The 12,391-nt window shown below is 36.8% G+C and overlaps 1 protein-coding gene across 4 annotated transcripts in view; it reads right to left on the bottom strand.

Annotated features, from left to right (window-relative positions):
• The window catches only part of COPG2 (COPI coat complex subunit gamma 2), a 153,868-nt gene that overhangs the window by 61,142 nt on the left and 80,335 nt on the right, over positions 1–12,391 (bottom strand). For all 4 annotated transcript variants that reach the window (XM_059074237.2, XM_067042158.1, XM_059074238.2 and 1 more), the window contains 2 exons: positions 8,314–8,447; positions 7,509–7,576 (listed from right to left, as the gene is read on the bottom strand). In XM_059074237.2, coding sequence (XP_058930220.1) covers positions 7,509–7,576; positions 8,314–8,447 — 202 coding nt within the window. The remainder of the gene's footprint in view (positions 1–7,508; positions 7,577–8,313; positions 8,448–12,391) is intronic.

The raw sequence follows: 12,391 nt of genomic DNA, 5'->3' as shown, positions 1-12,391 counted from the left end.
CACACACTGCAATGAAGAGTGGCCACACACTTGCTACAACTAGAGAAAGCCCTCGCACAGAAATGAAGACCCAACACAGCCAAAAAGTAAATAAATAAATACATAAAATAAAAAGTAACTATCATTAAAAAAAAAAAGGGATCTTTAAAAAAAAATGGCCACAGTTAAAGATTTGATGAAAGTTCATAATACTGCAACTGGCAAGGAAATTTAGTTATTTCTGAGATACACATTTTAAAGTAATAACTAGAATTATGACTTATAACATTATACCAGAACATATAAGATTTTTAGAAATTTCATGTAATGTCTGAAACATTTATATTAACATATTTCCATACAAATAACCCAAAGAAAGTTTAGTATTACTTGTTTTTTTGTTTGTTTCCTTATACTGCAGGTTCTTATTAGTCAGCAATTTTATACACATCACTGTATACATGCCAATCCTGATCGCCCAATTCAGCACACCACCATCCCTAACCCACTGCGGTTTTCCCCCCTTGATGTCTATACGTTTGTTCTCTACATCTGTGTCTCAACTTCTGCCCTGCAAACCGGTTCATCTGTACCATTTTTCTAGGTTCCACATATATGCGTTAATATACAATATTTGTTTTTCTCTTTCTGACTTACTTCACTCTGTATGACAGTCTCTACATCCATCCACGTCTCAACAAATGACCCAATTTTGTTCCTTTTTATGGCTGAGTAATATTCCATTGCATATATGTACCACATCTTCTTTATCCATTCCTCTGCAGATGGGCATTTAGGTTGCTTCCATGACCAGGCTATTGTAAATAGTGCTGCAATGAACACTGGGGTGCATGTGTCTTCTTGAATTATGGTTTTCTCTGGGTATATGCCCAGTAGTGGTACTGCAGGATCATATGGTAATTCTAGTTTTAGTTTTTTAGAGAACCTCCATACTGTTCTCCATAGTGGCTGTATCAATTTACATTCCCACCAACAGTGCAAGAGGGTTCCCTTTTCTCCACACCCTCTCCAGCATTTGTTGTTTGTAGATTTTCTGATGTTGCACGTTCTAACTGGTGTGAGGTGATACCTCATTGTGGTTTTGATTTGCATTCCTCTAATAATTAGCGATGAGCAGCTTTTCACGAGCTTCTTGGCCATCTGTATGTCTTTTTTGGAGAAAGGTCTATTTAGGTCTTCGGCCCATTTTTGGATTTGGTTGTTTGTTTCTTTAATATTGAGCTGCATGCGCTGTTTATATATTTTGGAGATTAATCCTTTGTCCGTTGCTTCGTTTTCACATATTTTCTCCCATTCTGAGGGTTGTCTTTTCGTCTTGTTAATGGTTTTGTTTGCTGTGCAGAAGCTTTGACGTTTCATTAGGTCCCATTTTGTTTATTTTTGTTTTTATTTCCGTTACTCTAGGAGGGGGATCAAAAAAGATCTTGCTGTGATTTATGTCACAGAGTGTTCTTCCTATGTTTTCCTCTAAAGAGTTTTATAGTGTCCGGTCTTACATTTAGGTCTCAAATCCATTTTGAGTTTATTTTTGTGTATGGTGTTAGGGAGTGTTCTAATTTCATTCTTTTACATGTGGCTGTCCAGTTTTCCCAGCACCACTTATTGAAGAGACTGTCTTTTCTCCATTGTATATCTTTGCCTCCTTTGTCACAGGTTAGTTGACCACAGGTGCGTGGGTTTATCTCTGGGCTTTCTGTCTTGTTCCATTGATCTGTGTTTCTTTTTTTGTGCCAGTACCATATTGTCTTGATTACTGGAGCTTTGTAGTATAGTCTGAAGTCAGGGAGTATGATTCCTCCAGCTCTGTTTTTTTCCCTCAAGACTGCTTTGGCTACTCGGGGTCTTTTGTGTCTCCATACAAATTTTAAGATTTTTTTTGTTCTACTTACGTAAAAAATGCCAGTGGTAATTTGATAGGGATTGCATTGAATCTGTAGATCGGTTTGGGTAGTATAGTCATTTTCACAATATTGATTCTTCCAATCCAAGAACATGGTATATCTCTCCATCTGTTGGTATCACCTTTAATTTCTTTCATCAGTGTCTTATAGTTTTCTTCATACAGGTCTTCTGTCTCCCTAGGTAGGTTTACTCCTAGGTATTTTATTCTTTTTGTTGCAGTGGTAAATGGGAGTGTTTCCTTAATTTCTCTTTCAGATTTTTCATCATTAGTGTATAGGAATGCAAGAGATTTCTGTGCATTAATTTTGTATCCTGCTACTTTACCAGATTCATTGATTAGCTCTAGTAGTTTTCTGGTGGCATTTTTAGGATTCTCTATGTATAGTATATGTCATCTGCAAACAGTGACCGTTTCACTTCTTCTTTTCCAATTTGTATTCCTTTTATTTCTTTTTCTTCTCTGACTGCTGTGGCTAGGACTCCAAAGCTATGTTGAATCATAGTGGTGAGAGTGGACATCCTTGTCTTGTTCCTGATCTTAGAGGAAATGCTTTCAGTTTTTCACCATTGAGAATGATGTTTGCTGTGGGTTTGTCATATATGGCCTTTATGATGTTGAGGTAGGTTCCCTCTATGCCCTTTCTGGAGAGTTTTTATCATAAATGGGTGTTGAATTTTGTCAAAAGCTTTTCTGCATCTATTGAGATGATCATATGGTTTTTATTCTTCTATTTGTTAATATGGTGTATCACATTGATTTATTTGCATATATTGAAGAATCCTTGCATCCCTGGGATAAATCCCACTTGATCATGGTGTATGATCCTTTTAATGTGCTGTTGGATTCTGTTTGCTAGTAAGTTGTTGAGGATTTTTGCATCTATATTCATCAGTGATATTGGTCTGTAATTTTCTCTTTTTTTGTAGTATCTTTGTCTGGTTTTGGTATCAGGGTGATGGTGGCCTCACAGAATGAATTTGGGAGTGTTCCTTCCTCTGCAATTTTTTGGAAGAGTCTGAGAAGGATGGGTGTTAGCTCTTCTCTAAATGTTTGACAGAATTCACCTGTGAAGCCATGTGGTCCAGGACTTTTGTTGGAAGATTTTTAATCACAGTTTCAATTTCATTACTTGTGATTGCTCTGTTCATATTTTCTGTTTCTTCCTGGTTCAGTCTTGGAAGGTTATACCTTTCTAAGAATTTGTCCATTCCTTCCAGGTTGTCCATTTTATTGGCATAGAGTTACTTGTAGTAGTCTCTTAGTATGCTTTGTATTTCTGTGGTGTCTGTTGTAACTTCTCCTTTTTCATTTCTAATTTTATTCATTTAGAGTCCTCTCCCTCTTTTTTTTTTTTTTTTTTTTTGTGGGACGTGGGCCTCTCACTGTTGTGGCCTCTCCCGTTGCGGAGCACAGGCTCCGGACATGCAGGCTCAGCGGCCATGGCTCACGGGCCCAGCCGCTCCGCGGCATGTGGGATCTTCCCGGACCGGGGCACGAACCCGCGTCCCCTGCATCGGCAGGAGGACTCTTAACCACTGCACCACCAAGGAAGCCCCTCTCCCTCTTTTTCTTGATGAGTCTGGCTAATGGTTTATCAATTTTGTTTATCTTCTCAAAGAACCAGCTTTTAGTTTTACTGATCTTTGCTATTGTTTTCTTTGTTTCTACTTCATTTATTTCTGCTCTGATCTTTATGATTTCTTTCCTTCCACTAACTTTGGGTTTTGTTTATTCTTCTTTCTCTAGTTCCTTAGGTGTAAGGGTAGATTGCTTTTTTGAGATTTTTTCTTGTTTCTTGAGGTCGGCTTGTATAGCTATAAACTTACCTCTTAGAACTGCTTCTGCTGCATCCCATAGGTTTTGGACTGTCGTGTTTTCATTGTCATTTGTCTCTAGGTATTTTTTGATTTCCTCTGATTTCTTCAGTGATCTCTTGATTATTTAGTAACATATTGTTTAGCGTCTATGTGTTTGTGTTTTGTACGTTTTTTTCCCCTGTAATTTATTTCTAATCTCATAGCGTTGTGGTCAGAAAAGGTGCTTGATACGATTTCAATATTCTTATAAATTTAGCGAGGCTTGATTTGTGACCCAAGATGTGATCTATCCTGGAGAATGTTCCGTGTGCACTTGAGAAGAAAGTGTAAGCTTCTGTTTTTGGATGGAAGGTCCTATAAATATCAATTAAATCTATCTGGTCTATTGTGTCACTTAAAGCTTCTGTTTCCTTATTTATTTTCATTTTGGATGATCTGTCCATTGGTGTAAGTGAGGTGTTAAAGTCCCTCACTATTATTGTGTTACTGTCGATTTCCTCTTTTATAGCTGTTAGCAGTTGCCTTATGTTTTGAGGTGCTCCTATGTTGGGTACACATATATTTATAATTGTTATTATCTTCTTCTTGGATTGATCCCTTGATCATTATGTAGTGGCCTTCCTTGTCTCTTGTGACATTTTTATTTTAAAGTCTATTTTATCTGATATGAGTATTGCTACTCCAGCTTTCTTTTGATTTCCATTTGCATGGAATATCTTTTTCCATCCCCTCACTTTCAGTCTGTATGTGTCCCTAGGTCTGAAGTGGGTCTCTTGTAGACAGCATATATATGGGTCTTGTTTTGTATCCATTCAGCAAGCCTGTGTCTTTTGGTTGTAGCATTTAATCCATTCACATTTAAGGTAATTATTGATATGTATGTTCCTATGACCATTTTCTTAATTGTTTTGAGTTTGTTTTTGTAGGTCCTTTTCTCCTCTTGTGTTTCCCACTTAGAGAAGTTCCTTTAGCATTTGTTGTAGAGCTGGTTTGGTGGTGCTGAATTCTCTCAGCTTTTGCTTTTCTGTGAACGTTTTAATTTCTCCATCAAATCTGAATGAGATCCTTGCCGGGTAGAGTAATCTTGGTTGTAGGTCCTTCCCTTTCATCACTTTAAGTATATCATGCCGCTCCCTTCTGTCTTGTAGAGTTTCTGCTGAGAAATCAGCTGTTAACCTTATGGGACTTCCCTTGTATGTTATTTGTTGTTTTTCCCTTGCTGCTTTCAGTAATTTTTCTTTGTCTTAAATTTTTGCCAATTTGATTACTGTGTGTCTCGGCGTGATTCTCCTTGGGTTTATCCTATATGGGACTCTCTGTGCTTCCTGGACTTGGGTGGCTATTTCCTTTCCCATGTTAGGGAAGTTTTCAACTATTATCTCTTCCAATATTTTCTCTGGTCCTTTCTCTCTTCTCCTTCTGGGACCCCTATAATGCGAATGTTGTTGCATTTAATGTTTTCCCAGAGGTCTCTTAGGCTGTCTTCATTTCTTTTCATTCTTTTTTGTTTATTCTGTTCCGCAGCAGTGAATTCCACCATTCTGTCTTCCAGGTCACTTATCTGTTCTTCTGCCTCAGTTATTCTGCTTTTGACTCCTTCTAGTGTAGTTTTCATTTCAGTTATTGTAGTGTTCATCTCTGTTTGTTTGTTCTTTAATTCTTCTAGGCCTTTGTTAAACATTTCTTGCATCTTCTCAATCTTTGCCTCCATTGTTTTTCCAAGGTCCTGGATCATCTTCACTATCATTATTCTGAGCTCTTTTTCTCGAAGGTTGCCTATCTCCACTTCATTTAGTTGTTTTTCTGGGGTTTTATCTTGTTCCTTCATCTGGTACATAGCCTTCTGCCTTTTCATCTTGTCTATCTTTCTGTGAATGTGGTTTTTGTTCCACAGGCTGCAGGATTGTTGTTCTTCTTGCTTCTGCTGTCTGCCCTCTGGTGGATGAGGCTATCTAAAAGCCTTTATGGGAGGGACTGGTCAGAAATTTTAATTAAGGTAAATGGCTTTTTGTAATCTAAATGGGACAACAGACGTTAAAAAGCAATTGTTTCAAGATAAATGTTTCTAATGAATAAGATATGATATGTCATTTGATAAATGATTAACTGCTAGGTACCGTATAGCACAGCGCTTTATCTTCCTAGGTTTCTATAACCTTTATAACAATATCATAGTCTCTCTTTTATTACAGTTGGCCTGTTCCTCCTTATAGTACATGTATTCATGGTTATCTATTCTACTAGATTTTAGAATCTCTGAGAGTAGGACCTAGAATGATAAACACTACTCGAAGACACTTAAATGTAATATCTTACCACTTACAAAACACTTCTGTATTTAAGCAAGCAAACTCCAACTAAACTGCATTGCTCACGGTCACTAAAACATGTCTGTCATTGTCCTGCTTTTTTGCTTTTGTTGATGATGTTTGCCTCTCTGCCTAATCCAATACTGGTATAGAATCCTTTACCCATAATGCTAAAATTTTGAAAACTCAGCAAAGTATTGCCATCAAAATTCACTTAACAGCAAAAAATGACCCAAACTAATGTAAAACTAAGTCTTAACTTATTCCATGTAGTGAGGATAGTCATATGTATGAACACAAATATTAACATGTCTAATGTGTCTAACTGTTCTAGGCCCAAAGGGGTTAGTATTAATATAAGAGATGGCAACATATTACCTCTCTAAAATTCTCAAAATACTGATTTCTGATATACATCTGGTCCCAGGATTATAGATGAAGGAATGTGGACCGATATCAACTCTTCAAAATATAATTCATATTATTCTATAAAGCCTCCTTCCATGGCTGCTCTAAATTACTCTCTCCTCCAATTGTTAATACAATTAGTTGATAGTCGACCACATAATACATTAAACCAGTATTCTACAACATTAAACTTCCATTTAAAATTTTTAGGGACTTCCCTGGTGGCACAGTGGTTGGGACTTTGCACTCCCAATTCAGGGGGCCTAGGTTCGATCCCTGGTCAGGGAACTAGATCCCACATGCATGCCACAGCTAAGAGTTCACATGCCACAACTAAGGAGCCAGCAAGCCACAACTAAGGAGCTGGTGAGCCACAACTAAGGAGCCTGCCTGCCACAACTAAGACCCAGCACAACCACATATTTTAAAAAATAAAATTTTTATAGTTATTTAATTCATTCTGTGTTTCTGCACTGTATCCTCTAGATTTATGCTGTCCAATATGGTAGCCAAAACCATATGTGACTACTAAGCCTTTGAAATGTGGTTATTCCAAATAGAAGTATTCTGTAAATACAAAATATACACCGGATATCAAAGACTTAGTATGAAAAAACAGAAAGTAAAATAGATCTCTAATAATTTTATACTGATCATGTTGATAAATTTTATAAATGTTAGGGTAAATAAAATATAGTTTAAAATTAATCCCATCATAAAAGAATTTAATGTGGTTTCAATAAAATTTAAAATTGCTTATGTGACTCACATACTGTTTCTATTGGATAGTGTTGCTACAGACCAGCACTGTCCAAGAGAACTTCCTGCAATGATAAAAATATTCTATATCTACAGTGTCTAATATGATAGTCACTAAGTACATATGGCTATTGAGCACATGAATAATAGTATAAATGGCCATATCTAAGGCTGCAAACACAAGTGAGGTGCTACAGAAGTGAAGCCCATAAATCATATCTATTGACCTTGGACAGAAAGCCAAATGCTTCGTATTTAATATTTCTCAATTGAACACTGATACAAGTCAATAATTAGCAAAGGAACACCTACCTTGTTCAAGGTCCTCACAGCTGCATATCTCAAAGCTGGCTTAGGAGAACTACAGAAAAGCTGAAGAACTAGGAAAGAAAAAAGGTCACTGTGAGCATAGCTCATTTCAACATATAGCAACTTTCTGAAAATACAGTACATGAAGAATCACATTCAAAATACACATAAGGAAATTAGATCATAGCCTCAAAAATTCACATGAAAAATACATCATCAAAAATAGAAAAAGTAGTTTTCGTTAAGCTATAAAGACTTTAAATACAGGAAACAAAGTTTATTTTTTTTCCTAAAAAAGTTAATATACCCATTAATATCTGAATTTAAAGAGTAGGAATATTTATGGTTGTAAGAGTAAATGGGTTTTTTAAACATGGAGAACTGAAAACTTTAATTTTTTAATATGGGGAAATGATAACTTCAGAAAAAGAAATACAGTCACCCCTCCATATCTGCAGGGGACTGAACCCTGGACCTTCCAGGACCCCTGGCATATACCAAAATCTGGGGATGCTAAACCCTTATATAAAATGGTGTAGCACAATCAGCCCTTGGTATCTGCAGGTTCCACATCTGAGGATTCAACCAACCGTGAATCAATTGGGTTGAATTGGTGGGATGTGGAACCCAAGGATATGGAGGTACAACTGTAACTAAAAAACAGCTAAAATAAACCATGTACGTATCAAAATGTAAAGCCTATATATACAGAGCTAAGGTTCAAAAATACCTATTCTGTAGACCTATGGAACTTAAAACAAAAACATAAGAAAATAAACAAAAGCCAGTTATCAAATATACAACTAACCTGAAACAGCAGGTGCCAACTCCCTTGCAGTACAGTTAGGAAGATGGATGATAGCTGAAGCAGCTTCATAAATAACCATTTCATGTTTATTTCGCAAGCAACTCTCAATGAAATCAAAGACTGGACTTTCATGGCTGACAAATATACATAGGCCATAATTAGATATCATAAAGAACAGAGGCAATGTGCATAGTGGCTAAAAGCACAGACAGGGGGACTTCCCTGGTGACACTGTGGTTGACTCCATGCTCCCAATGCAGGGGGCCCGGGTTCAATCCCTGGTCAGGGAATTAGATCTCACACGCATGCTGCAACTGAGAGTTCATATGCTACAACTAAGGAGCCAGTGAGCTGCAACTAACAAGCCCACAAGCTGCAACTAACAAGCCCGCGAGCCGCAACTAAGACCCGGTGTGACCAAATAATAAATAAATATTTTTTTAAAAATAAAAAGCACAGACAGAATGGGAAGCACTTTTGGAATTATGAATGAAGGACCTCTGAAAATACACTCCTCCCTAAAAGCAATGAGAATACTGGTGTAAATTTTCAAAATCAACTTTTTCAGCACTCTAGAAGTTAGCTAAAGGATCGCAACAATCCTAGGAACATTTATTCAAGAGGAACAGCTGAATCTTCATAGGAACAGTAAGCTTTTTGGTATTTTAACTTACTCTATTTCACACCCTCTTCCCAGCTTCATGGTAGCCTTGGAAACCAGGGCCTCAGAACCACACTAGCTATGAAAGCCAGCAGCCTAGTAGCCACTGATGGAGGCAGATGAATTTGGAGCACCATCAAAAGCCCTGTTCCCAGAGCATTGTCACTACTTGACCTGAATGATGCTCCTTAAAAGAGCCCCACTCATGAAGCTAATTTTTTGGCCGTACTACACAGCATGTGGGATCTCAGCTCCCCAACCAGGGGTCAAGCCCATGCACTCTGCAGTAGAAGTGTGGAGTCCAAACCACTGGACCACCAGGGAATTCCCTGAAGCTAATTTTTATTTCATCTGACTCTGAGGACATTCAGTGAGGAAAGCCCTATCCCCAGGAGGTTTGTCTCCCCCAAAACAGCAGCAATTGCTTAACACTGCAGTTGCCACAGGTATTGATTCTAGTTGGCACAAACAAGAGTCTGGCGAAAAAAACTTAAAAAGAAAATCTAAGAAATGAGATGCCCATAGGGGCTTTAATTTCTGACATATTCCTGGGGATCTAGAAGGCTGTGCAAATACCCAGGAAAGATCTTACAGAGCTCCAGCCTCTCACCCATGCTTGACTTTGAGTTTCTGCACAATTAGGAAGGCAAGACCAAGGCACAGTTATGCATACCCCAACACACAAAATGCCCACTGAAAAAAAGATGGGAGACATGTTGGTCAAAAGCATTTAAGAAAATCTGTCAAATCATTATCCGAAGACTCAGCTAACCAAGCAGACTTCAGTAGCCACACATGACAAAGAATAAGGACTGCAGAATTAGTCCAGGAAAGTCACTAAACAAACAACAACAACAAACAGCAACAAAAACAAACTCTGAGGATGGAAAAGGGGGAAATAAGATTGTCAGTTAGCACAGTATATTTAATATCCAGTTTTTGACAAAAAGCTATGACACACAAAGAAATAGTGAGATATGGCAGTCAACAGAAATTATTCTTGAGGGAGCCCAGATGTTGGATTTACTAGGCAAAGCCTTTAAGTCAACTAATATAAATATGTTCAAGGAAGCAAAAGAAACCATATCTAAAGAACTGAAGGGAATTAAAAGGTTAAAGGCATGACAATCATGCCTCACCCAACAGAGAGTATCAATAAAGAGGAAAAAATGAGTTGTTTTTTTTTTAAAGGAACCAAATAGAAACTCTGGATTTGGAAAGTACATAACTAGAATAAAAATTTCAAATCTGCTCAGATAAAAAAACAAGTACCTACAATATGCTGCCTACAAGAGACTCACTTTAGGGCAAAAGTCACACATAGATTGAAAGTGAGGGGATAGAAAAAGGTATTTCATGCAAATAGAAACAATAAGAAAGCAGGGGTAGCGATATTCATATCAGACAAAACAGACTTTAAAACAAAGTCCAAAAGGAAAGACAAAGAAGGACACTATATAATGATAAAGGGATTAATACAAAAATAGGACATTACACTTGTTAACATATATATGCACCCAATGTAGGAACACCTAAATATACAAAATAAATACTAACAGACATAAAGTGAGAAACTGACAGGAATACAATAATAGTAGGAGACTTTAACACCCCACTGACATCAATGGACAGATCTTTCAGACAGAAAATCAATAAGGCAAGAGAGATCCTAAATGACACAAAAGAACGGATGTACTTAATCTACAGGACACTTTATCCAAAAAAAAACACAAACAAAAAACAAACAAAATACGCATTCTTTTCAAGTGCTCATGGAACATTCTCTAGGATAGACCACACATGAGGACACAAAACAAGTCTCAATGAATTTAAGAAGACAGAAATTATTTCAAACATCTTTTCTGACCACAACAGTATGAAACTAGAAATCAACCACAGAAAGAAAAATGGGAAAAAACAATCACATGGAGACTAAACAACATCCTACTAAAAAACCAATGAGTCAACAATGAAATCAGAGGAAATCAGAAAATACCTCGAGACAAATGACAATGAAAACACAACCTTACAAAATCTATGGGATGCAGCAAAAGTAGTTCAAAGAGGGAAATACAGAGCGATACAGGCCTTTCTTGAGGAACAAGTAAAATCTCAAGCAAATAACCTAACCTACCACCTAAAAGAATTAGAAAAAAAAAGAATAAACAAAAGCCAAAGTCATTAGAAGGAAGGAAATAATAAAGATCAGAGAGGAAATAAATAAAATAGAGATCAAAACAACAACAGAAAAGTTCAATAAAACCAGGAGCTGGTTTTCTGAAAGGACAAACAAAATCGACAAAACTCTAGCCAGGCTACCAAGAAGAAAAGAGAGAAGACCCAAATAAACAAAATAAGAAATGAGAAATAACAACCAATACTGCAGAAATATAAAAAATCATAAGAAAATACTATGAACAGTTATAAACCAACAAACTGAACAACCGAGAAGAAACAGAAAAGGTTTTAGAAATATACAGTCAGCCATAATTTAATCAAGAAGAAACATCATTTGAACAGACCAATCACTAGAAGTGGAATAGAATCTGTAATAAAAAACAAACAAGAAAACCCAAAAAACTCCCCACAAACAAAATCCAGGACCAGATGGCTTAACTGGGGAATTCAACCAAACATACAAAGAGGAATGTATACCTATCCTTCTCAAATTATTCCAAAAGATTTAAGAGGAAGAAACACTCCCAAAGTCAGTTTATGCAGCCACCATCACCCTGATACCAAAAACAAAGACACTACAAAAAAAAGAAAATTACTGGCCAATATCTTTGACAAATAGAGAGGCAAAAATCCTCAACAAAATTTAAGCAAGCCAACTCCAACAACACATATAAAGGATCATACACCATGATCAAATTGGATTCTTACCAGGGTCACAAAGATGGTTCAACATATGCAAATCAATCAATGTGATATACCACAACAACAAAAGAAAAGACAAAAACCACATGATCATCTTAATAGATGTAGAAAAAGCATGTGATGAAATTCAACATCCATTCATGATGAAAACTCTCATTGAAGCGGGTATGGGGTAATACATCTCAACATAATAAAAACCATTTATGACAAACCCAGAGCCAACACAATACTCAACAGTGAAAAGCTGAAAGCCTTCCCACTAAATTCTGGAACAAAGCAAGGGTGCCCACTCTCACCACTGCTATTCAACGTATTATTGGAAGTCCTAGCCTCAGCAACCAGACAAGAAAAAGAAATAAAAGGTATCCAATTGCAAGGGAAGAGGTAAAATTGTCATTAAATGCAGATGACACAATACTCTATACAGAAAACCCTAAAGACTCCACACAAAAACTATTAGAACTAATAAATGAATTTAGCAAGGTAGCAGGGTACAAGATTAATATACAGAAATCTGTTGCATTTCTTTACAGTAAC

Source organism: Kogia breviceps, chromosome 9 (genome assembly GCF_026419965.1).
Source record: "Kogia breviceps isolate mKogBre1 chromosome 9, mKogBre1 haplotype 1, whole genome shotgun sequence".
Lineage (NCBI taxonomy): Eukaryota > Metazoa > Chordata > Mammalia > Artiodactyla > Physeteridae > Kogia > Kogia breviceps.
Note: the sequence above shows the minus strand (reverse complement) of the source record. Positions and strands in the feature narration are given on the sequence as shown.